The sequence below is a fragment of the Protomyctophum bolini genome (genome assembly GCF_963924005.1).
Source record: "Protomyctophum bolini genome assembly, chromosome: 4".
NCBI classification, from domain to species: domain Eukaryota; kingdom Metazoa; phylum Chordata; class Actinopteri; order Myctophiformes; family Myctophidae; genus Protomyctophum; species Protomyctophum bolini.
Window position 1 is genome coordinate 10,845,748 of NC_137865.1, and position 27,311 is coordinate 10,873,058.

At 42.0% G+C, this 27,311-nt stretch overlaps 2 protein-coding genes across 6 annotated transcripts in view; both read right to left on the reverse strand.

The window, feature by feature from the left end:
- Nucleotides 1–1,679: 1,679 nt before the first annotated feature.
- phaf1 (phagosome assembly factor 1) lies at nt 1,680–18,205 on the reverse strand. Of its 2 annotated transcripts, none has more exons than XM_080761653.1 (16): nt 16,906–18,205; nt 16,419–16,501; nt 15,839–15,922; nt 14,744–14,787; nt 13,107–13,186; nt 12,721–12,815; nt 11,829–11,893; nt 10,503–10,615; nt 9,116–9,249; nt 8,646–8,729; nt 7,630–7,712; nt 7,447–7,490; nt 7,172–7,221; nt 5,780–5,838; nt 5,593–5,665; nt 1,680–4,312 (listed from the first exon to the last, which is right to left on the reverse strand). In XM_080761653.1, the coding sequence occupies exons 1-16, from the start codon at nt 16,967–16,969 to the stop codon at nt 4,211–4,213; spliced, it is 1,257 nt and encodes a 418-aa protein (XP_080617779.1). In that variant the 5' UTR covers nt 16,970–18,205; the 3' UTR covers nt 1,680–4,210. The 2 variants fall into 2 exon arrangements, with proteins under 2 accessions (XP_080617779.1, XP_080617778.1); XM_080761652.1 differs by having other exon boundaries at nt 11,829–11,926.
- Nucleotides 18,206–24,298: 6,093 nt separating this feature from the next.
- Nucleotides 24,299–27,311, reverse strand: part of cbfb (core-binding factor subunit beta) — a 33,452-nt gene continuing 30,439 nt past the window's right edge. For 2 of the 4 annotated variants that reach the window (XM_080761121.1, XM_080761122.1), the window contains one exon: nt 24,299–25,288. In XM_080761121.1, the coding sequence (XP_080617247.1) occupies nt 25,244–25,288 (45 nt within the window). In that variant the 3' untranslated portion in view covers nt 24,299–25,243. Of the gene's footprint in view, nt 25,294–27,311 lie in introns of all 4 variants that reach the window. The other 2 variants (XM_080761120.1, XM_080761123.1) reach the window with 1 other exon arrangement.

The window sequence follows — 27,311 nt, forward strand, 5'->3', positions numbered from 1 at the left end:
GGTCAGTGTTCACATGCCGTACACTCAGCCAGGTTCTGAACCCTTGAGTCCTACTGTATACCCTCTATTTTACAGAGAGTCTAATTAGTACCAGCCTATTGAAATACTCCAGTGATGATGCCTGGACGGTTCATGTTGGTCTGGCTGTTTGGTGCCATGATGTCAGATCTCTGGGTTTTACCTTTAGTCAATATGACGACACACCAGAGGAAGAACACAACTATTTACAATATTTGTACATCGCCACATTAACCGGCGTAAGCATATCATACAACCTTTAAGGATCCCTGGCTAATAAGACATAATTAATACATTAAAATTGTCCTCTATACCTAAAAATTGAAATTAAATATTTTTATTTTAGAAAGAGTATGTTTTTCACTACTGTTGCAAGTTGGTGATGCCATGCGCTAATACAAAAAACGACTTAATACTTCCTCCGGTTAATATGAGCGTCAAAATACATATTTCAAATATTTGTTATTAACGCATTATATTTCTATAGGGATGGACCACACATGACATCAACTTGCGACATGAGTTGTCTCTAACTTACTATTTCTAAAATAAAATATTGAAGATGTTTTCAATTTGTAATCATAGTTATAGAGGGCAATTATAATGGATTAAGGCATATAATTAGCCTGGGATCCATTTAAGAACAGTGGTGCTGATCTCTGCTCAATGTTGTCCAGTCATAATGACTATGACAAGGTTTACGCCAAAGTAGAGATTCAGATTCTTTTGTTTTGTAACACAGACATCCATGAGTTTATAGGATACATTTCCCTCGTTTTGATATGGAGGAAAATATGGAGATATGGAGGGTGAACAAATATGTGTGATAACAAATATTTAAAAATCACTCTCTTTGAAAGATAATGGTAATACCGGTATAAAGTGAACTTCTTTTTTAAACCAATGTGTTTCAGCAGTAATATAAAGGTGGGCTAGCCCGTTACTCACAGATGACAACACAATGTTTTCATGGCATTGCCATTTAACTAATAATAATAATAATAAGAGGATGAATATGAAGTAACTAAACTTAACAAGAGCAAACGCCCATGGTTTCAGTAGTTGTTGCTTAACCCATTTTGGGCGGGAAACCCTTTTGGTGTTAGCATCATGTTATGCTTTCGCTGTTGAAAAATAGCAGATCTACAAGCTCGTAGCGCGCCACTCTGCTATTTTTGAAAAATCGAAGAATGACTGACATAGAAACATAGCCTTTTCAGAAAACTGTCAGGATGTAGAAGACATTTTTAGAATCTGATAATCAACTGGTTATCAAACTTTTTTGACTCAGGGACTCAGGGCAAATATGCAAATCTTTCCCCATAACATACAGTATGTCACAAGGGAAACTAGAGAGAATATCAGTTTCCATTAGAACCGCCCGAAAATAACTTTACACGAGTACAGTCACAATCACAAGAAACTCATTTGTGTCAGATCAGCACTACTGTTCAGTGTTATTCCTCATTTATACATGGTTGACTTGGTTGTGCAAAGTGTCGGCCATTTTCAGTGCACAACACGCGGTAATCAATATATCAGTCCTTACGTTATGTACTGTACTGTGTGAGGCCCCTGACTGCAACCCTGAAATAAACTTTTACACTCAAATCCACAAAAGGATGTTTAAACTAAGCATCAATATTGAAAAGGACAATGTATGCATTGCAATTAATACAAATAATTTATTCAGTTGCATGTATTTCAAAGTTTTAAAAGGTCAAAAGGTTAGCAGATGAGACTGTAGTTGAATGTCATCCTGAGGGGGGATGTGGATTTCAACCATCACAGAAATAAGTTCTTAATTTACACAAATAATTCTCGGAGGCTTAAATTAATTAAAGCTCTCTCATCCATATGCATTATGTAATTGGGCAGCAGCAAAATATAAAATATCGGGAACGTTAACTAACCCTCAGTGAGCGAAAGGGACTCTCTCTCTCTCTATATATATATACACACATACACATTTTACCCCGTTTCTCTCATGAACAACAAATTCAGCAACCTGACCTAAAGAAATCCAGTCAAGGTCAGAGGAATGACCTGGCTAAATTGGATGCAACACATTAAAACAGAGCCACAACTCGCTGCACTTTCACGCAGTCCATTTCCAATAAGCGATTATACAGAACAGGGAGCTGAAATAAAAGCTTGACCAGAATAATGATTTGAGCAGTATAGAAGACGAGATGGATGAACGGAATTCCCCTCTCCGAATGAAAAGTGGTGATCAATGTAAGCAGACTGAATGAAATCAACCTGGAAAACATCTTTGGCTACAATGTTTGGCAATTCAAAATAACAAGTGAAGAAATCTGAACAACTGCAGTGAATAAATCTTCTCCATGTGCATCAATGTGCTGACATGGAGAGTCCAGAGTAGTGGAGGAGAGAATGGTGCCCGCTTGCGCACACACACACACGCACACACACACGCACGCACAACAATCAACCAGGCAATAATCAAGTAAAAAGGTGTACATTAGTGCAAATGCGAATGGAAAACAAAACAAACTTTCCAGAACAAAATGAGCATGGTTATGGCATGAGTGAGTGATGGACAGACAGACAGACAGACAGTCAGCGAGAGATAAACTGATAGAGAACGTTATAAAGAGCGAGAAAGACCCCTCAAACCATGCTCTTAAAATAATAATAATAATAATAAAAAGCCGACCGGTTTGTGCTTGTATCCCATCTTCTTTTAAAAAAACAATCGACCTGTAGTACATGCAATTCCTTGCGTCTTGCGTTCATGCATAAGTGTGTCCTTCTGTACGCGTGTGACTGTGTGTGTGTGTGTGTGTGTGTGTGTGTGTGTGTGTGTGTGTGTGTGTGTGTGAGAGATGTACCTGGTAGTGGCTACAGAGGATGAGCCGCAGTACTCATGGGAGACCGTTAACACTGCGGTACATCTCGGGGCGTGTTTGAAGTTGAAAGGCGACATCTTGAAATGTGAGTTTTAAAAGCAGCGGAACACACGTTCGTAGATTCTCGTTCGTGTAAGCTTGTGTGTGCATACGTTGTGGAAAAGCAGAAAGTAAACAGCCGTCTGGCCCTGGACACACAAATCTCTGCAGCTGCAAATACTGTACCAATCATTTTGGAGATATTAAGTGTTCCGTTACTGAAGACCTGTGTGTGTGTGTGTGTGTGTGTGTGTGTGTGTGTACTAAGCAAGTAAGTTGGTAGAATAAGTTAAATGCTCTGATCCGTTTGGTTGGGCAGAGTTCTTGCTGGGTCGTCTTCAGACCAGGTATGTTGGACGTGTTTGGTCGTTCATTTGTTGGACTGGGTTCAATCCAGTTTCAACCCAGGTTTCCCATGGTTTTGGTGGCGGGTTGTGGTTCAGGCGTCTGGATGGGTTCAGTTAAAAGGTCTCGAGTTGTTGTTGCCTGGGCGGGTTTGGTTCTTTGACTGTGTTCGGTTTCTCACAGGTTTAATGACTGAGCCATTCGGTAACAGACCTGTGTTTTTTTGTTTTTGGAGGGACTGGATTTGAACCTATTGTACGTATGGCTGCGGGTTAGCATGGTCAAGTTCCTGGTTGGGCTGGCAGTGCAGGTTCAGATGGTGTGTCTATGCTGTGTAGATCAAGCCAGAGATTGGTGGTTGACACTGACATTCTCGGGGACAACCAAATTACTGTAGCTCCATAAACCTGCTCCATAGCCAGTTGAAATGAGTTGACTAATTGCTACAAAAGGCGAGGAGCTAAACATCTCACCATAGTGACGTTTTGGAAGTCACGCTTTCTGCCATTGCTTCTTTAGTGACAGCACTGTGGCACCCAAATTACAACCAGGCCGAAATCCACTTAGTGGCTTACTGGACGGATCCATAAAAGGGAACGTCGTTATGTGGATGAATTCTTTGTTAGCTTTATCCTCCAACACCCAATGAGCCTGCATGTGGATCATCTCAGTAGCAGTATGGTTCCTTGTATCGCCAAGTGATAATCCTGCCATTGGTGAGGGTCGGATCAAACGCACCAGCAGTCATGTGGTTTGATCACTCAATGGTTTCTCTGCCAGGCATGGTAGATGCTGGTTGGTTCTATACGTTTAGCGATGACATCAGGATGGTTTTATGTTCAGTAAGCAGTTGTACATCTGGGCCATGTGGTTCCGGGTAGAGTCTGCATGGTTGAGTGGAGAAGACCTGTGCCGGGCCTCTGAAGGAGCTGGTTTCATGTTCGGTGTGCACTGGTAGCGGAGTCGGCTCGGGTCTGGCTGACCGTCCGCGGAGAGCCATAGAGAGTCACGGATGCTATGTGGTTATTCTGCATGACCTAAAGGTCGGTAACACAGAGAAGGCATGTGACTGAATGGACTGGAACACATGCAGCAGTGTTGATCTTGTTACCTAAAACTATGATGAAGAAACATGTTCGTCGACTAGCTTTTTTCGCTGATGAAAACTAAATAGAAACTAAGCTGTGATGACTAAAACTAACACCGGGGCTCCACCAGGCGCGTCAGCGTCGCGTCTCCGTCACCGTCAGGGAATGTTCCCTTTTTAATCAATGAAGGGTGGCTCCACTGCCCGCGTTGCGTTGCGTGACTCCATTAAAATTGCCTCGGTTCGTTTTTTTGACGCACGCGACGGAGACGCAACGCGCCCGGTGGAGCCCCTCCGTAAGACTGAATATATATATAGACAATTTGGCAAATAATTCATTTTAGTCCAAATTGGAAGATTAACTGAATATTTAGTCGCCTAAAATCTTATATTGATTTAAACTAGACTAAAACTAAAACTAAATTAAGTTTTATTCAAAAGACTATGACTAAAACCAAACCAAAGTTTGCTGTCAAAATAAACACTGGTGTGGAGTTGGAAGGGTTTTCACTCTTTTATTGGATCAAACCACCTCTTATCATAGCTAGTTGTGTAATACGTACAATAATGTGTAATTGTGGATGTGATGTAATTGCTACAAAGTACGGTATATGCTGTTTTGTTTTTGTGCCGCATTTGAGTCCCGGACAAGTTTCCCCATGGGGACAATAAAGTATATTGTATCGCATTACTACCACGGAATAGGTTTCTAAGATTGAATTGATATGTTTATTGACAATGTTTACATGTACAGAAAAATGCACATAGTTATACATCACTATCAAAAGGATAAATGCAAGAAAGCCAACAGCTTATTTCCAATGCAGTCCCTTAGATTGATTGATTGAAATATTTATTTTACAGTTTGCGGAATTACAGTACATTTCAAGCACAACTCAAACTCAATTAGTTGAAAATGAAACACAACAATGAATGTGTATGAGTGAGTGTGTAGATTTGAGTGTTGTGTGAGGAATGTGTTATATAATAATTATTATGTTGTTATTATTATTATTCTTTTTTGTGTGTGTGTGTGTGTGTGTGTGTGTGTGTGTGTGTGTGTGTGTGTGTGTGTGTGTGTGTGTGTGAGTGCGTATGTGTGTGCGTGTGCCTATCTGTATGTGTACACAACAGACAATGGTACATAACACACATCAGGGGGATATGCAGTAGTAAAAAGATGCTGCCATATAAACACAAACAGAGAGAGAGACCTATTGATTTTCTAACCTCAAAGATCATCCTCTGCAGTCCAAAACAGAAGGTAGAGCCAAAGGGGTTGGTGTTGTTGGCCGACGACGACCTGCAGAGTAAACACAAATGCTCAATCATGTCCCAAAACACAATTTGGTGCCAGATTAAATGGCCAGTTTACTAAAGAGAAGACATATTTTAAGTGAAATCGAAAGTATTTTACCTATGTAGGACCACAGGTTTTTCCATGGGGTGTCCCAAAAGCTCCTGGATCTGATCCCACTGACAAAGAAACAAAAAGCAGGGCATTGGAGTGACTATGCTGCCGAGTACGAAAGGTTTGACAGACACGACTTGTGATTGGAAGGTCGCCGAGTCAAAACCGCAGTTGCTGACTCAAATCCCCCGACGAGAGGAAGCAATCAGGGTTAGATACTGCAGGTGAATACTGATGTGCTCTCCTCCAATCCTACAACAAATCTGTGCCAGTGTTTGGCAGTCCCCTCCCCTGGTATGAATGAAACAACAGCCAGGAGCACAGATACAAAAGGTGAACAATCTGTTTACAAGAGTCACCAGAATGCCGTCTGTGCCTTGGAAATAACCAAAGGATGGATCAGGTTGGAGCCGACTGTCATTATAGTCGGTCCCTATAAATTACTTTACCAGCTGATGAAGCATGTACTGTATATTATTCGCCCATTGATCTCCCCTGTTGTTTCTCTGCTGCAGTAGCACCATGCAAAGCAGGGACATTTCCATTGAAACCTGCTTTTTTGTTATTGCAGGAGTGTTCATGTGTCCACACGATTTGAGATGAGAGAGATGAGAAGGGACCAAGACAGTCTCAATGTTACAAAGGGAGTCTACCAACGCGCCTCAAGCCTGAAACGGCTGATCCGGTGCTTCACAGGTACAAGCCAAGGACATGAGTTGCACAAGGAGAAGAGACTGGAGCAGCACGGACATTTAGAGCCTTTTATTAAGTGCTAAGTATACAAAAACGACTGTCGTTTTTGCATACTTAGCACCTAATAAAAGGCTCTAAATGTTATGTTTGTACTCATGTTGCACTGTGTATGTGACACGTGCAATGGAAAGGCAGAGAACTTCTACCAAGACAATTTATGAAAGTCGCAATCAAGACACAATAGCAAGAATGACCATGTGCACTAATAAGCCGCAGGACACAAATGTGTGTTCGGAAAGAAAGCAGGATAAGAATGCTCTATATTAGAATAAATCAATATAACAAAATGCTCATGTTGTGAACTATGATCTTAAGACTTTGTTAAAATGTCATTAAGGCCTGGGGAAACGGCTGACTGTCCACCAAGACAACAGCAACACAATTTCCTATTCTCCTCATGAGTCAGTCAACTCGACCAGAAACCCTGAAAATAAGATCACATCCCTGCGCTTCCTCCCAGTGACTCCCCGAGGCCTAAATGCTTCCAGACAGATAACCAGACCGTCCAGAGCAACAGCTAAGAGAACCACAGCACCACAATACCGTCTAGCGAGACTTCTCTCAGGCAATGAGAGGCAGCGATTGTGCAGACTTTAGATGAAGTACCGGGTAGGTCAGTTTTGCAAAATGCGGGTATATCTATACCTTGCTGTAGGTGGTTAAAATGCAGTCCTCTGCCTGGGTAAGTGTTCCTTCTGAAAGAAATAACAGAAAAAGAAGAACGTCGTAGACAGATACAGTACTGTAAATAAAGATGATCTCATAGAGAAAAAAGAGGAACTAACCCTTCTCCTTTTATCTAAAGATGATCTTATGATGGTCTGAGACACACTAGATGTTAAATGTTGTGACACTGAGAATGATTGCATGGACCTAATTCTGCAGAACATAAAATTGCATGGTTAAACAACCTCACTTACCTTTCTTGAATACTAGCGGAATTTTAAAGTCACATCGATGATATCTGCATAAGATAAGAAAATGTATGTTGTCACTGTTCACGAGGATTAAAAACAAATGGAATACACAAAGAAAAGAGGCAAATAGACAAATATTTAAGAGAAAGCACCAAAGGAAAGAGAGACACAGAGAGGCCTTCTTACATGTTGAAGTTGTAATGTCCTGGGTAGTTGGTATGGAGAACAAACTTCTTAACCAGATGAGTGGCAGAGTCAAACAGGATGTCCTGAGAGAGTCACAGATACAAATCAGGCATTCTGCCCCGATAAGGCATCTGTCTGATGTCAAAAGTAATATCATGGGTCTTAAATAACCCACGATCTGCTCAATTGTGAATTGTGCAACTTCTACAGAGATGCCTTCGTTGACCGTGCCAGCCCATGAAGACGAGGCGGATACAGACATGAGTAGCAATTAGGCATGTAACGATATATCGTAAATCAATTCAAACTGGTGACAATGTAAATCGCGATTAAATCGCTAGTTGAATCGTGATGCAAACAGCAGAGGGTCTCTTGTAAGATCATTGATACAAAACATTGTTTTCACTCATTTGCTTCTGTATTGAAAAGAATATAAGAGAAGAAAAGAAATTGAATTAAAAGAGAAAGAAAATATTGGAATTGTATAAGAGAAATAATTTCAAACTAAATAAATTCGGTCATTTGTCTGGAAAATAAAATAAAATAAGTCTTGAAAGATCCTATTGTGAACCTAGTATCACAAGTAAGACGCGCAAACGCGGGAAGCGAACGCAGCTCGTACATATTTGGGTTTTGGACGTATAGCTGCTTTGGGGACTCCTTATATGGTTATGGCTGAGTCATGGTGACGTAACAGCGGGACAGACACTTGCATCAATCACAAACAAATCAATCAGCTCCATATATGGGCACAAAAGCGGGACAGACACACACACAGACAGGCAGACAGACAGACAGACAGACAGACATGATCTGCTAGGTCTCATAGTAAGTGCTCATTGCATTCGCAATGATTCAAATTGTATCGTGAGTTGAGTGAGTCATTACTGATGTATTTTCCTATTTTCTACTTCCTATTTTCTACTCCGCCACACTTATGTGGTGAGTATATGAAAGACATAATATACTGTATATGCAGAGTAAATACACAAAAACATAGTTGCTGAACAACATACCACTCCTAGGGTGAAGTAGTTGAAGAAGTAGTCGTTACATTTGGAAGGAACCTGTTTGTGAGGTGACGGAGAATGAATCTTCATCTGAAATAAACAGTATAAATACTGTGTTAATGCACAACGCAGACCATTCCCCATGGGAATCTGCATATTATTAATCAGTAATACTTAATAAGTAATGAATTACAAATAATACGTAAGAGACGCAAAGTATAGCAACGGTATTTTATGCCTGGAGGGCCTATTGTGTTAGATGTTATTTCTCCAAGCTTGAAGTCTGCACCAAACATCAACAAATGCAAAACCAGGTATCGTCTTTATTCTGATAAAGGCAGGAAACTGAGGGCAAAAAGGAGGACAGATTCAAACCAGGGATGTCGTGATTGTGGGGTTTCTTTTGGAGTCGATGCGTCGACAGTATAAACAAAACAAATAAAAGGCTAGACCAGATAAGTCTGGAGTCCTCCTACCTTATCTTCAGACTTGTAGAAGGCTTTGTGTGGTGAACCCAGGGCACCCAGTACATCCTGACAGGAGTCTCCAAAGTAGATGCTCCTCTCCAGCAACCTCACCTTGGTGTCGGTCATATTGCCAGGACCACAGCCTGCACACATAATACAGTACAAGAGAGTACTTCTTTAGTTATACTTCCTCACACACGATATTGCAGGACAGACATTCTGCCTTTATTGATGAGTTAAAGGGTCGTACAATAATGAACTATACATTTTCTTCAGGGGTTCAGAAAAAACACCCAAATAGATACAGTAGACTAAAACAGAAACGAAAGATACAGTACACAGAACAGGAAATCTGATGAACCAAATAGGGTGTAACACAGCGAGAGGCGTAGTGCGGCTTTGACAAATTACTCATATCATTTTCTTCTTCCCCATTATGAAACAGGCATGATCTGTTGTTTTCTTCCTCAATATCTTGCCCTCTGGGGATTCAACACGTTTCGCTTTGTTGGTGATATCATCCGTTTTCCCTGTTTCTGTGTTTCAACAAGATCTGTCGTTATCTTCCTCAATATCTTGTACCCTTTGGGCTTGCCACACGTCTCAACTTTGTTGACTATAACAATTACATTCACCTGTGATCCTTCTTGACTTGAGAGTGAGTGACGCGGGCCTTCTCACTTGGATCAGCTACGTGTCTGCACATAGCACGCCTGTATGGCGTCTATCTTGACAAACTTAGACGCCAAGAGGCTAAAGCGGGGAAACGTTTAGCTGTCAGACTCGCTGCTTTAGTTGTTGTCTGCATGAGAATCACTGCTCCAGGACAGAGTACTGCTTAAAACAGTTCATTACCACAATGAATCACAGCATAGGATAGCATAGTAAAGCGATTGCGGTCAACGAAGTTGGACCTTCCTCGTTCCATTCATGAAATGCCGCCTCGCGAACAGCTGAACTTTACTATGAGTGACGTAGGCTAGTAGCACGCAACACCATACTGTATAACTGTCACCAACAACACCGACTGCGTGCACGAAACAAGCACGCGTGCGGCAATTTCACGAGGCTGCGCCCGCTTGTGCCAACGCCCCTCGACTTCTCCACGCTGCGTCCAAAATAATCACCCGCCTCTCATTGAAAATGAATTACCATTACCACGGTGCTTCAGTCACTTCCCGTGTGAACAGGCAGACAGTGTAACGAGCGAACACACTCATTCACACACAGACACCGTTTCATACTCAGAGGCTGGTAAAGATTAATATCAGTGTGCAGCTGCAGCCTGGTGACATACAGTATTTCTACACTTTGCTTCACCTATATGCCAGAGATATTTTGGAAAGGTTTGACGCACATCAAACGAATACAGTGCAGTAAACCAGACTGAAGGTACCTGCTGTGAGGAGGCGGAGTTTGAGCCCCAGAGGCCCCGCCCCATCTCTCAGGACGTCCACACACTCTGCGTAAACGTTACCAAGGAAACAGGCTAACGGCATCACTGGGGCCCTGCATGGAAACAGAGAGGGGTTGTAAAGTTTGTGTGATTATCTGGAGGGAAAAGGAGAGGTGTAGGAGTGATTGTGTGGTATAGGACATCATTCTGAAGAAGACTTTGTCATTAATCTATCTATAAATGCACCAAGTCTCTCTGTACGTACGTATGTACGTCTGTAATCCACGTAACTTTGACTTCAAATTCGACACGCGCGTTCCACACCCCGACCGACTCGGTGTCGAGTCTGTCGGATAGCCAGTTGTCCAGAACCAGCACAAAAGCCTCTACACTTCATATTTGTGCATGCCTGATAAATGGGCATAAAAGGGACACAGATGAAGCTGGCCTGTTCTGACATCACAATGCTGTTCTGACATGCTGCGTAAACCTCACCCTTTATTAGCCAATTGATCACACCTGATCACCCCCCAACGGGCACTGTTCTAGTCTAGAACGAAATAAAGTGACCCTTGGGGCACAGGTCTCCACCAGGGCAGGTCAGGTTGTGGCCTCCTGGTGGCACTATAATAGGTCAATGTGAAAAGGGTGCCATTTCTTCTTACGCCTTGGGTGGCATTTCGATGATTTGAGGCATTTTGTTCCAAAAATGTGTTTTGCAAAAATCCACCTGTTGGTGGAGCTATAACAGGCCAATGTGAAAAGGGTGGGATATATTCCTCAGCCTAGTAGTAAAGTCTGTGAAAGATTTCACGTAAATTGCATGCTGCATTCATGAGTTGAGGCTTTTTGTTCAAAATGGGCCAATCCTGCAAACTTTGAAAGCCAATGTTAGCCAATTAGGATGGAATATGAAATATCAGACAGATCCGTCTTGAACACATGACTATAGTCTATAGAGATAGTGTGTAACGATGTGCGGGATTTTTGGACAGAATCTGGTGGCACTATAACAGGTCGTTCTGGAAAATTTGTGCCGGAGATTAGCTGGTAACAGACGGACGGACGCACACACACACACACACACACGGAGTGCAAACATACTCTCTCACCATGCCTTCAGCCTGGTGGAGACAATAAAGCCTTGACTGGGAGCTTTTTGCATAGTTACAGTGTGCAGACTATTATTATTTCTTATCTTAATCCACTGTTGATTCTGCACTTGCCAACCAGTGTTTGTGCCAGTACACCCTGGATGTTGTTGCCAGTGAGTGTGTGGTATAGTTAGTACATCTAGCAGTAGGTGTGTGTGCATAATTATGATACCTTGTATCCTGGAGGTTGTTGCCGGTGTAGATGTGCATCCTCTTCACCATGGCCCCATGGGGGATCTGCAGGGAGGCCAAGCCCAGGGCAAAGTTAGGCTGCCAAGGCAAAACAACTGGGAGTGATACTAGACAATGCAATGGGGTGCGTATTGCATAACACACACACACACACACACACACACACACACACACACACACACACACACACACACACACACACACACACACACACACACACACACACACACACACACACACACACACACACACACACACACACACACACACACACACACACACACACACACACACACACACACACCTCGACAGCACTGGAAAGCTTGTACATATTCTGTCATATTTTGTCTCGAATGTTCAAAATAGATTAACAGCCTATTTTGTATTTTTCGCTCACTCTAATGAAACAAGTTTTGCACATGTCCAAAGTAATTTCTGAAAAAGACATAAGCCTAATCTTTTTTTAATATAATTATTGATATAACGCCATTTAGGTCAAAATAATAATAATATAGCAGCGGGTAGCCTGCCTACTTAAGGGCCAGTCAACTGTCTTCTGTGACAGTTACGTTTAGGTTTTGGTACGATGATGCGCAAAGTAAAAAATGGTTACTTGATAATAACTTGCGACCGACTATTCATAATCAATCCTGCACTTTATCCTGTACTACTTGAAAGTAAGTTCACTGCACTTTATACGCAAATCATTACTGATCGTATTACTCATCAATATGCTGTGTCCCGTCAAAATAAACAAAATGAAATAAAACCGGTTCCGGAAATGCTTCCAAATGGGATGAACTTGGTTCCTCCAAGTTCTGGATCCCGACCCGAACTATGAGGCACATACAGCATACAGTAAGAACACACACCTCGTATTTGGGCGCCTCGTTCCATGAGTCCAGTTGGAAGGAGAAGGACAGGCCCCGGAAGTTGAGATGGAACAGCTGCTCTGCAGCGTTGTAAACTAGAGGGACACAGGAACACCCAAACACACACACACACACACAAACACACACTCTCTCTCTTAATCATATGCTTAATTTATACATTGACTGTGTCACGCACTGGAAATAGCAGATCCCACAAGCAAACGCCGTGTTGCATTGCAATGCATTTTGAGGTACAAATTAAGTTTTAAGATCACACAACACACACAAACAAACAAACACTCTCTCCACGGTGAGACATCAAGCTGCTTGATTACTATCGGTGCTTCGTGTGTGTTTATGTGACGTGTGCGTGCATTCTAAGTTACCTCCTGGGTGCGTAGCTCCGAATGACTGGTCTATTTGCTCTATTGTCGGGGCAATGGCCTGAGAGTTGAAATGGACTCCACTGAAACACAAGACACACGATGTGCACACCCAGTTACTATTACAGTCATAAACATTGACAGTTGACACAGGTTGTATTGAATACGTTTATATGTGACCATAGCTGGACTGTTCTAATGACACTACACTACAGTAATGCCTGTCATTATCCCGGACTGAGTGCAGCACTATGTGCATGAACTATGATTGAGTTGACCCAGGGGTCGACAATGTCGGATGTACTTTTCAGAACGTATAGTGTATAAAGTCATTATACACTGGCCCTGTGGGGCCAGTGGAAAACATGCCTTGAAAATGTAATAATAATAATCTAATTTCATATTAATGATTTCTCTGAAATCACCAAAAAACACTTTTGTTTTAAAAAACAAAAGTGTTATGCGATCCTGAATCCGATCATTCAAAGACTGAGTCGCCTCTGTGCCCGCCTGCGAGGAACAGTGTAGGCTACCTGCAAGCAGTTCACAGCTCGCTCGCTCACGTGGAACTCGCTCGCTCACGTTCACGGCTGCTGCTTCGCAGAAGACATGTTCCTCACTGTTCTGTCATCCTCACTCATCAGTTTGTTTAATTAAAATGTTCCTAAAACCTGGAGCAAAGCCGGGCAAAAAAAAGACTCCAAAGAAAAGACTCACCGGAGGAGTTGAGTGAGAAAGAGTATGAGAAAAGGAGGCAACAAAGATTCCAGTCTCAATGGTGAGACCGATGGAATTGGCTGGGTTATGAAGCAGCAAAAAACAAGAGGCCCGATTTTGTGCCACCCCTTACCCCTAAAGTTCAACAAGCCTATCTACATCGACACGTTGTGAGCTTGTAGATCAGCTATTTGAACTATTTTAAAATGTTTTAAAATAGTAAAAAAAATGGTAAATAAGTTTAGGAATAAGGGTTAAGGGGTGGCAGTAGATATAGCTGGAGGTCTTTCAGTAACTGTGAGGCGTTTCACCAGGAGAGAGGAAACAGTTCTGAGTGCCTGGCCAAGCCGGACGCACAGCATTGCAATGCACACTGCAGAAGATTCTAACCCGCCACTGGCTGCTCTCTGCGGTGGTGGGTGGGAGCTTTACCCGTGTCACTCAGACAGCCCAATGCAACACACTATTCAGTCAAGTCACTTAAAACTCATTGCCTGCCGCAGTTGCATTCAGTCTCAGTACACAACTAAACACCTTCATCTAGGCTAGGGCCTCTATCTGAAGCCAGTGCAAAACAAAAAAAGTTTTAGGCCTTTTTATATTGGCTGTAGAATGCAGATAGAGAGCAAACATCAGTCTGACACATTTGGCATTCCTAGTAGTCACTTAGGCTACATTCTCTCATTAAATAAACACTACGTGTTCTCATGTTCATCAGGTTCTGGAGGTCTTTTATGAACTGACCACCGTTCATAAAAGACCACAGTTAATTCACTTTTTAAGACATGATTCTACAAATACCTTCTAAATCGGTAAAAGACACACAAGCTCGCAGCACTTGAGTGACGCACTTTGAGCTTATCTGCTATTTTTGAACAGCCAACCTATTCAGTCAAGTCAGTTAAAGTGGTCTGCCAACTCACCAGTATTTCAGCTTGACTTTACTCAGGTCATACACTTCAATCACCTGTCAATGACACAGTGAGTTAAGAAACAAGAAAACCACTTCTACACATGCACTCACACAAGTTTTGCAAACAAATACTGGGGACATTTCATTGACTTACCTTCGCCTCATATTCTCTTCAATTGAAACCGTCCCTAACAGATACTTGCCTAATAATCTTCCTATAAATCCTAATCTTGTGAAAAGATTCATTATTGTAGGTAGACAAAGCGCCCCCAATCAAATGTTTGCAAACTGTGTCGCGTGCACACACACACACACACACACACAAACACACACAACACACACACACACACACACACACACACACACACACACACACACACCTGAATGATTGTAAAAGCCTTGACACATCAAGCCAACTTCAAAGAACTAACGGGGACTGTACAGATCCGTTGCATCACCTCATATAAGTCTCCATACCAGTGGGTGGCAAATTTGGCAATAGTCCAATGCAACAAGACGAGCCAAACTGCAGTGCACAGTTCAGATGCTGGTGCAGTGCTGCCCCTTTCAGTGGCACAAGATCTGTATGGGTAATCAGTTTGTGATTTATTGTCTCCTCCCTTTTCTGTATTGAGTAAAGTTCCTTCTGCCTCCACAAGAACAAAAAGCATTAAAATGCTACCACGGCTGCACATTTGCCGCATGAGTTGTAAAAGATTCAAGTGTAAGTTGACTAATCAATTGGCTAATCAATCATTATGCTCATGTATTAATCCAGTGCTGTCGCTCGCTGAATGTAGACGACAGGCTCTAGCCACTCTACAGGCTCACAACGTGCTTGTGAGCTTGGGTGCTTGTGCATCGGCTGTTTTCAGTGGCAGACTACCGCCGCCGATGACACGGTACACACCGCAGTACACAAACTACAGGGCAACAGAAGGATGGCTTTTCGGTCAGTGTCAGCTTGGTGTGTCAGGGCCTTAAGGGGAACACATCGATGATCTTGCCATGACTAGAACAATTACAGTTCCCACCTAATCTAAGCCAATTAATAGTCAGTCACAACAACACACCAGAGATGACCATGTATCTTCGTTCTAGTCACCTTAAGTCTCTGGTTGGCAGCGTCAAACAGCAGTTTAATTCCATCCTGAGTCAAGTTCAGTATGAGGTCGTGACTAAGTGGCATCTGGAAAGGAGATGAAGAGACTAATTTTAGATGGACCAACACCCCAACATATGCAATATAAGAAGCAAGCAAAACGTATGCTGTCCGTGCGGACAGTATACGTTTTGCCTTGGTGCATGCATACAGGCTTTCCACACTGCATAGCTCTCACAGGCTGAACAAGACACTTACAGTACATAGCCCAACTGCCCTCCCAAGAAAAGACAAATGGAATGCCATCTGTACAATATAAATCATGAATCGCATGTACAGTATAGCATACAAAACAGACAGACACAGGGAATTTTATGCTAAAACAGGCTCACCGTCGTTTATTCTCAAATGTGAGACTCCTTTGTTTCCCCTCCCTGAGATAGATTGTTAGTCCCTCCACATAGTGTGAATGGGTGTGTGTGTGTGTGTGTGTGTATGCGGCAGGGCAGGGCATGTGAGTGAATGAGAGAATATTAATGAGACAGCAGCATGATGGTGGTGTGTTTGATCATCATCATCTCACCTGTTCACTGTAAAGCACCTGGACATTTTTGATGATGCGGCAGTGTTTCTGCAGAATGGAGATGGCCTGGGCCAATGGCATCCCTGAGAACATACACACACACACATCTTAAGTATCATGCCTGCAGGCTGCTAGCAAAATGCACATTATATAGCCAGCCACACACACACACTTAATTAAATGGGCAGACACAGCGATTGATCTGGCAATTACTCATGTGACATGTCGTAAAATAACCATTTCCCTCAAAACATGCTAAACCACGGAATCTGTATTGTGGGGAGAGCTTTTGCCAAAAAATAGCAGACTGAACACATTGTCACTGCAAGCTTGTCGATCGACCCACAATAACAGAAAACACAGTAGTACAGAGCCCTAAGGGACTCTGGCTGGTCAACCATAATATGGGGTTTAAGACAAGTGGTTAAACAAAGACCATGTGAACATGTGTGGTGGTTCTAATGATCTCCACCATTTAAAGACTCACCTAAAGCAAATTCCCATTGTTCATTTCCTAGAGATCTCTCAGGGACCACCTCCAGATCCAGCATTGGCGAGTAATGGGTGTCAGCTGTCACCTCACCTCGGTACACAACGGGACCCTACGAGGGACCCTTTCTGTCTTTAGTCACAGCTAGCACCGGCTCACAACAGTTCCAGATGTCTGCCTTAACCCAAAGCCCCTACAACTGATAGTTACTGTAACGTTAAAGACCTGTACCGAATTCATGAAACTGAGTTAAAAAAAATCCAACGCGGCAAGTACAGTGAAAATGAATCCGGCTTTGACATAAAAAAGGGTCCAGAAATAGCGATAGGATGATGCCCACTGCACAAAAACACCCACCCAGAGGTGATGTAACAGTGTCTCGTTATTGATGCATCAGTTGTGACCCTCTGGGTGGGAACAAGGTGCCTCAGTCAAAAGGCTGTGACTGACAGCTTGCACAAGAACACACAGGTTACGCAACTTGTCAGCTAAAACTTACAAACAACGCACACAAAGCCAACTGTGGATGCCTGCCTGGTATTGCTCGCTTGCTTTTAAATCAATATACAAAACCAAACAAAAATCGAACAGCATAAGATTATAGCTGGCGTGGCGTGGCGTGTCACGCAGCCAGAGAGAGGTCTCTGCTGCAGGCTTTGTTATCACCAACGATTCAATGACCAGTTTTAGCTTCCAACAGGTCAGCGGCGACACGGAACACACATTTAAATCAAAAGTTGATCAATATAACAACACTCTAAACCTAATTGATCCGCTCCAGCCTTGGCCGCTAGGTGTCCACACCGTCAGAATGCTGGCTGCTTATGAAATCATCAGAATCCTGTCAACAAGATTCTCTGTCACTAAACGCCGATTGGTTTAGCTAAAGCTCTCTACCGCAAGCTTAATGCGGTACTAACAATACGTAACGTTTAAGTACAAATATAAATAAATTACACGTAGAAAAAAACGTATTTACACAACAGTAAAAACAGTGCAAAGCTCCGCGCTCCACAATGCAGGACATACACAAAGAAAGCAAAGACACAACCAAGCCGAGCCGTCTACTCTGGCTGTTTTTCTTTTCTTCCCTTCCGAACGGAGACGTTCTTTTGTAGGCTGTTATCTCTCTGTCACGTCGGCTCAATCTTTAACGATCCGTCGCTTTTTACGTTCCCGCGGGTCGTTAAATAAATGTCCACTGCGTCTCTGTGTTGGCGGAGTGAGTCACAGAGAACGCTTGTAATAATGTCACAGAGCACAGAAGAGCTTTCAACACAACAACTTGAAGCATCAACAACACACTCACAGCACTGGATCAGCTGATCACACAACTTCCTGTCGGGAGCTGAGCGACGTGAGCGACGTACACTGACGCGATGACGTCTGTCAGCTGACAGGTTAACGTGATGACGGTTTCCATGGTTTCAGCCATGGTTTGCCCTCAGCTCAGAGCTCGGTAGAATCTGCACAGTGGCTCGCTGATAACAAACTCTTTAAACCTGTGAAAAACTGAATCCATTCTCTTTGGTTCAAATAGTAATCTCAGCAAGGCTGATACACGAAAATATGAAATTACCTAGGTTCCATATCCTGGAGGCAAATCTTTCCGGTGATAAAATGTCAATCAAAAAAGTCAATCAAAGAACAAGATCTCCTCACTGGTCAACAAAAACACCTTGAAGACCCTAACAGGAGCCCTAGTACAAGGTTTCTACGACTATGCATGCACCTCTTGGTACCACATCACCTCAAAGGCCCTTAAGACAAGACTTCCCAAAACAAACTTGTCAGGTTACTACTTGGCCTTACTCCACGAACCCACCTCACCCCTGCCCATTTTGACAGACTTAGGGTTGACGACAGAGTACAGCATCTTGCAATGGGCCTGGCCCACAAGATTCGATACAGCACCAATATACCCATGTACCGCCGGCTAAATACCTTAATGTTAACAATATTGGCCAGCAACTCTACATCTGACCTCAAACCTCAAACCCGTAGATCTCCATATATGGATATATGTCAGAACTGTTCTGACATTCCATAATGTTGATCCTTTCCCCATCCATCCTTCCTCTTCGATGTTTCCCTTTTGACTGATAGGCTAACTGTCCATTCAAACTAGACGGGCCTGCCCCAAAGTCATTAGTGCATCAAACCCTGTACACTCAAGAGAATGTCCCCGCTACCACCCTTATCCATATATGGAGCTGACCTCATCAAACCCTGTACACTCAAGACAAGCTCCATATATGGCCAGCGCACGTGACCTCGCCCTCAGGCGTCTTACTGCCATGGTAATAATCAAAATCTGTAAATTGTAAGTAAAAGTATATTTACCTCTGAGATGTAGTGGAGTAGAAGTAAAAGTATTTACAATTTGAAATGCTCCAAATGAAAGTATAAACTCCTAAAAAATGTAGTTTACAGTAGGCTACTTGAGTAAATGCATTTACTTACTACACCACTGGGTTTCAGCCTCGGAAAGTTCGTGTCTCTGCACGTCAGGACCGCCTATTTGGAGGTCAAGATAAAAAACCGTGGACCCAAATTTCCTCCTAGCCTACTAAGTGTTGGGTTAATTTCTGCTATTATAAATGCAGCCAACGCGTTGGGGTGTGCAGCACCCAATTCAATTCAAAGGGCTTTATTGGCACCCCATGCCTTGTTTTAATTGGTTGCCAAAATTACATTGCTTTGTTTTGTTTCAAAGCCATAGGAATACCGGTACTCATTTGCGATAAGATTTAGGCAACTTCTTTTCATTTTGAAGAAAGTGAAAACTACAACAAATTGTTAAATTCACCATGCAAATCTAGTATTATAATTCATCAAGTAGTTTTGGTCTCCTATGGTGTCTATAGAGTCTATACTTAAACATATTAAAAATGAGACAAAATTACCTTATAGTAGGCCTATAGCCTTCAGCATGGTTGAGCGATCAGCTGTATGGATCAAGAACTATAATTGGTGGGCACTGGGTGAAAGTGATTTCAAAACATACAGTGAGTGTCATCAATGATTGTGAGAACACACAACACTGTCACTGGGGAGACACTGGGGGGAAACTGGGGGGGCACTGTCTGGAGAGGCACTGGGGGCCATCAGGCAGAGGCTCTGAGCTACTGCTACACCTACACTCACCTCCCTTTTGAGTTTTGACCTCCTCCCACTGGGAAATCCGATTCGGGTCACGGCACCAATGTAACGCCCGTGATTCGATCTAGGGCCTCCCTCGTGAAAGTCCAACCCAAACTGTGGTGCGTGCAGTGTGCACCCCCTTGTGGTGCGCGAGTGCCTTCTAGGGGGTAAAGCTAACGTGGTGCTATGGTTTTATTTTAAATTAACATGCCAATATGGCATATTCAGGGTGCATATGTGTGGAATCCACACATATGCACCCTGAATATGCCATTTATCTACACTGTGGATAAATAGGAAATATATACTTATAGCTGCCTTATATGCAATTTCTATTACCATGTGCATGTGGGGGGGTGCATCAGCTCAGCCAAAAGGTTGGCCTAAGGTTTGGGAACCGTTGACTGTTAGCTGATAGAAATGGAAATTATTACCGGTAGATTCTTTCATGTTATTCATGAAATATTTAGAAAAATGTTGGAATTGTATTTTTTGTTTTAACTTTCTTTAAGCTTATTTAACCTTATATATATATATATATGTGTGTGTGTGTGTGTGTGTGTGTGTGTGTGTGTGTGTGTATAAATAAATAATTGTATTTATTTATTTTATGTAGGAAATGGAAAAAAAGGGATAGGCCTATAATATACCCATAAACATTGGTCCCCAACCAATTCTGTAACAGTTGTGCAGCTGACTGGGCCTTCTGCCAGACCACTTCTTCTTTTACTGTAGTTCTGTTGCTAAAACCATTGTGAAACCATTTAGTAACCAAACCCTTTGTTGCCATGCAGCCATTTAAAAAACAATCCAAAATCCAAGTTAGGAATGCAACGAAAACTAAAAAAATATCCTAAAATGTTTTAGCAGAAGTGTTTAGCCTTAATCAGCTGACGGAAGCAGAAACATGCTTGTTTATATATACAGAGTTTATATAGAGTGTGGCTTTTTCCTTTTCATGTATCCAATTACAGGGCCACGCTTTGCACCCATAGGTTAGTTACTATAGAGTTTAGCATGTTTTACTCCTAGTCGAAAATAATGACCTTCAATAAACACCTTCAATACCACTTCAGGGCTTTACCCTCACCAATAATCTCAAAATAATCCACCATAAATGACAAGGACACTGTGATTGATTGATAATTAATCACAAAGTGTGACATTTAAGAACATTTTAAATCCATGTTCTCCCAAATCTTCCATGTTAGTGCAGGACAACTTTGTATAGGCGTAACAGTTGGAATAACTATTATGTCATCCCACATCTCAAAGCCATCCTCAATGTAGGTGAAGTGATATGTTGTGAGCTTGTCGATCTGCAATTCTCAGTGCACAACACTGGCACACACCTAAAGTCAGATTTATTCTTATTTGCACAGTGGTGTTGCCTGATGTAAAAAGTAGATATACAAGCTCCCAACACATCACATTCATGATACATTGTGAGCTTGCATATCTGCTATTTACTGAGCACGACGCCTGCACCCAACTACGTATAAATCAGGCTTAAGTATCTATGAGTGTAAGTATCAGAGTGAAAAGAGTGCACTAGTTAACTTATTGTTACATAAATTGTCTTGAATGGCCCACCAGAAGTGCATTTTGCATCAGCAATGATATAATATCATTTCAAACTATCTTGTAGGCTACATTTCATTCATCGCACATAAATATAAGTGTCTGTTGAACTCTGTTCTGTGATGGCCTGCAGTCTGGGTCATATCAACATCAATTAGGTCAGTTCTCAAAATGTAGATGCAGAAGAAAGAAATGCAAGAGCCCTCTTTGAACAAAATATTTTTCTTGGTTATAATAATAAGTATAATCAAACCGTTTGAATGTATCGACTGGAAAATGAAATGAAAGTCTTTTGTCGCACAATATAAAAACATTAATATAATAACAGAAAATGGGTCAATCCACATCAACACAGGAAGTGGATTTTCTTTAGAAAAAAATCAAATAAAAAGTTAAGGATGAAGGCCCAGCACTGGATAATGCAGGAAATTAAACTAAATAAAATTATTTTAAGACAAACAAAAAAAGGGAAAAAAAAGAAAAGACAAAATACTCAAAAACAGTCCATTCCAGGAGACATTTTTAGAATTGTTAGTTAAATCTAATGCTGCTACATGCTATCCTACAACAAAGCATAGAGAAGGACTTTAAATGAATGCATATATATGGAGATGAGAGAGTTAATATAAAAAGTAAACATCATGACTTTCACAAACAAAATGATAAGATAACAAAACATACTGTTTCATTACAATAGTGCTGCAATAGAACAGGGCATAGTATTTAGGCTGCATAGCTTTTACACCGTGTTTCAATGGCGAGGAATAAATTCTGAATCTGAAAGAACTGAGAATTCAGATTTTATGCTACACTGTTACTCATTCTGAATATTCAGAATCAGAATATATGTTTTTGTTTGTTTGGATGTTTTTTTTTTTTTTTTACTTCAAACTGTGTATTTGAAAAATGTCACATGCAGTAATGCGCGGGAACCCCTTTTGGTGTTTTAAACATTATGTTATAATTTAGCTATTGAAAAATAGCAGATCTACAACTTGTAGGTCTGCTATTTTTGAAAAATCGTTAAAATGTTTTATTATTATTTTAGAAGACTTCAAAATTAATCCCTTTGGCCTTTTTGTTGCATTTAGTGACTGTTATTCCTTCCTCTTGAAAAAGTTGTAAAAGAGAGTGCTGCTATAGGGATACACATATCTTGCATAGGAAACGACAAAGAACATTAGGTAGGCCTGCGTTTGGTTTCATGCATAACAGAAAAGCCGTGTGGGGAACAAGACTGACTCACATAGTGCAAAATCCCTCAAAAGACACACATACGCACACACACACGCACACACACACACACACACACACACACACACACACACACACACACACACACACACACACACACACACACACACACACACACACACACACACACACACACACACACACACACACACACACACACACACACACACACACACACACACACACACACACACACACACACACACACACACACACACACACACACACTCTTTTCCACATCACAGTTTGGCCATGTTAGCTCCAACATTCAGTTCTATGACCACACAGTAAAATCCTCAGTCAATTTAAATTAAAGGAACACTGTGATTATATGTGTGTGTGTGTGTGTGTGTGTGTGTGTGTGTGTGTGACGTTGTGATTCTTGACTTAACCGTTTTATGAGAATGTTGGGCCTCTCTGTCTGTGTAATAATATATATATATATATATATATATATATATATATACTGATATATATATATAGGCTGTGTGTGTGTGTGTGTGTGTCTAACACCCAGGATTCAAACTCGAGTCTCCCACGTGAAAGTCCAACATCTTAACCACTAGACCAAAGGGATATTAGACTTTTGAGTCCATCAAACTGAGCGCACACGCACACCCTTTGTTTTGCCCCCGCGCCCATTCACCAGGGAATGGCTCGATTGTAGGCTTAACAAAATTGATATAAATATTTTTGAAAATCTCTATGGGAGAAATGAATAGGGTCTGGATCGGTGGAGCCACGAAATGACTGCTATGCGCCATAGTATAGAACACATTGCCTACACAGCCTAGGCAAGCCTGAGTTACACAGATCTACAAGCTCATAGGGCTGTGATGCCTTGTGAGCTTGTAGATGATGTGTTATTTTAGGTGTGCGACACCTAGCACAGAACGATAAATCGGGCTTGGTAGTAGTAGACAAAGCAACATGGCCACCATAGAATAAACCGCCTGAACTCTGTATACAGTCAAATCCTCTGTATTGACTTTCTGCATCCACACTAAGCATTATAGTGTGACAGTAATAGCAGTAACTCCCCCACACCCCACAAAGATCATCAAAAAGGTACACATTTCACGATATCCCTTTCCTTCTCTCCCTCCCTTCTTTCTCTCCTGGCCTCTCCTCTTATTATTTCCCAGCAAAGTTGAACATTTTGGTCTCAGAAAACAGCAGGTTTCGGGGGAAGGAACTCTGCATGGTAGGGGTCACAAACAGTGACATCACCACAATGTGAAATACAAATTGCATGTCGCTTGCGTGATCTTTGCATTCTGTGTTGGATCATACCGTACTCATCATGACACAAACAGAAGTTTGAAAATGTTTCAGGCAGAAAAACGCATCTGGATTGAAGCCTACTAATGTTTCTCAGTTTGAGGGTAAGTGATCCTTACCATCAACCCAACCCCCCCCCCCCCCCCCTCACTCATTTTCTCTCTTCTGCTTAACCACTGGAGTTACAACTGTGCTTCGACTTCGATCACATTTTACGTCTACACCAAATCTTGAGCTTGTAGATTTTAGCTAATGTTCCCCGCAGAATGTGGATGCTGGGGTTCAAGTGGTTAATGCTCCATTGTACAACGGTGTTGCACACCATAAATAGCACGTCTACAAGTTCCACAAGCTCAGAGATCTGCCATTGTTAGCGTGCAACACCTTCCTACATAATCTCCTCTCCCTTCAGCTGTTTATAATCTGCTACCTCCATCGTGTGACCTCTTGTTCTGCTCCCTCCCCTCTCATGTCTTGTGTTAACAGGTGTTATTATCATTCATCCAATCACTCACTCAATCAATCATTCATTGAATCCACCATTGGCTTCTAGACCAGGGCAAAAGAAGGAAAAGTTTTACATAATCGATCGAACGTTATTGTTATTCTCGCGTTTCTAATGTTTGGGCTCCGCTCACTTAGTTGCATGATGGGGTAAATGGAGAATATTAAAATCATTTTAATGTTTATTGTTTATTTCTTTTGCCCAAGTCTACTTTCATTGTTCACCATTCTTCCATTCCATCAGGGTTGGGTCCACTTTCAATGTAATCAACTCAAAATAAAAATCATAAAATTAATAATATTACATCTAAATTCACTGAGATTAATTAATAAACAAAGTTCTGGCATGGTAAATCATAGAGATTGTCATATTCAATATATATATATAAAAACAACAACAATGAGGAACAATCGTTCCATTTTGTATTTACAGTTTGGTTTGGTGTTTTAAGTTTGGTTTGGTTGTTTCTTCAGTTGATTGCATGGAAAGTGAATGGAGTTTAACCCTGTTATTCACATGGTTGTACTACGGAATCCTCTTCCTCGTTCTCAGCGCATCCTGTGTTCCACATCAGCGGTGGCCATGTTTGAGCCAGGGCTGGGCTGCTGCTGACGCCTGGACTGAGGAGAGAGGGATGGAAGGATGGGACAGGGAAGAGAAGAGAAGAGAAGAGGAGAGGAGAAGAGAAGAGAAGAGAAGAGAAGAGAAGAGAAGAGAAGAGAAGAGAAGAGAAGAGAAGAGAAGAGAAGAGAAGAGAAGAGAAGAGAAGAGAAGAGAAGAGAAGAGAAGAGAAGAGAAGAGAAGAGAAGAGAGATAGGTAAGGCAGGGGTGAGAAACAGAAAAATTAAGTACATATTTTCAGTTAAAACTCATTAACAAAATCATAAGGAACAACGACAGTGCTGATGAGCATTAATTTGTGATGTAAAGGCTTCTTACAGTGCATAGAAATTAGTAGTCAACTCAAAAAGCCATTATGTAGTACGATTACCATCAACATCGGCCATCTCAAGAACGCAAATCCTAATACTGTAGCAAAAGGTTTTGCCATTGGTGCTTTGTAAACTAACAAGTAACAATCTAGTAGTAGAGTGGCTTGATTGATAGTGTTCAAATAGTTTGAGAAGTGCCTTCGACATGGCTCCCAGCATGGAGGAACACATGTGTTGAGTTTGAGGAATCGAAGATCCAGGGATGAAAAAGGGTCACGAGCTAAACACAAGTGCTACATGACTGAGGGCAGCATTAAAGTAGTTTCTGATATGCTCACTAGAGGGAGCAAGAGAGCTTCACAATAACAGCTGTCAACTGCTGCCGTTTATAAACTCAACAGGTTTCGATATTTTTGTCAAGGTGGCAGACAGATGGACAGACAGACAGGCAGACAGACAGACGGACGGACGGACGACACATTAACTGGCAGACACACAGGCTGTCTGACACCCAAATAAACATACAGACAAATAAACAGAAAGACAACACAGGCATGTGTATGTGTACACACGCATTGGCATGGATTCAGGCTCACATATGTCATGTGCACACGTATGCATAGTCAGGAGTCCAGCCAGTTAGTTAGTGTGAATACTTTTAAAAATACATGATGATGATGACTTGGTGTGGTCTGGTGTGTGCGTGTGACCGTGTGTGTGTGCGTGCATGCTTGCGTGTGCCATGTCCCGGTCTGCCTGTCACAGATACCTCTGGTTATGAGCTAAATATCTCTCTTACCAAACATAGATAGCTGTGGGAAAGAGAGAGAGGGTAGAGGTAAGGGGTGCTGCAAGCATGCAGGAGAGAGATAGAGAAAGGAGGCAAACAATTAGAAGCACAGAGAGGTAGAGAGAGAGAGAGAGAGAGAGAGAGAGAGAGAGAGAGAACATACGCATCTGGGATGGGGATATCGGAGCTTCTAGCCGTCTACCTCCGATATCCTCCTAACTCTACAAGGGTCTTGAGGTCTACTGACTACAAACCAAACCAATGATTCGCCACGCAATGATTCCTTGCAACATGCAACTACTTGCAACTCCTTGCAGCCATTATCCCCAATGGCAGTTGCACGGATCGAGTTGCATTGGTGTGTTTGACCTTACATCTGTTTCGTTGCAAGGAGTTGAGGTTTGGGCTTTAAGGTCCCGCCAACAAAGCTGAAGAGCCCGGGGGGGATTGATCATTTTCCCGCTGTAGTGCCCAAAGAGCTTCCAAACCCACGTTGTGTTTAAATCACATTTTGAAAAAGCTCACTGACTGAGAGCTGCTGTCTGCTCTAGGCAATGTGTCCTGTTACAAAACACAATCAATTATTGTGATTAGTTGTTTTTTTTGCTCTTGGTATTTGAGTATTCTTTTGAGGGTACAGCACATTGGTTTCGACGCGGTTGTTTTAAACGTGCTCTATAAATAAGGCGGATTGGACTGGGATATGTAAAGGAGAGACATGAATGATAAAGACATGAGGAGCAGCGAGACGGCAGGGCAGGAGGGAGCGAGCAGACTGAGAGGCAGACAGAGGTGGTTAACAGGGGTTGTTCAGTTCAAGTGGCATGTACCCGTCATCTCCGTGAGTCACCATAATAGCATCATAACACACACACACACACACACACACACACACACACACACACACACACACACA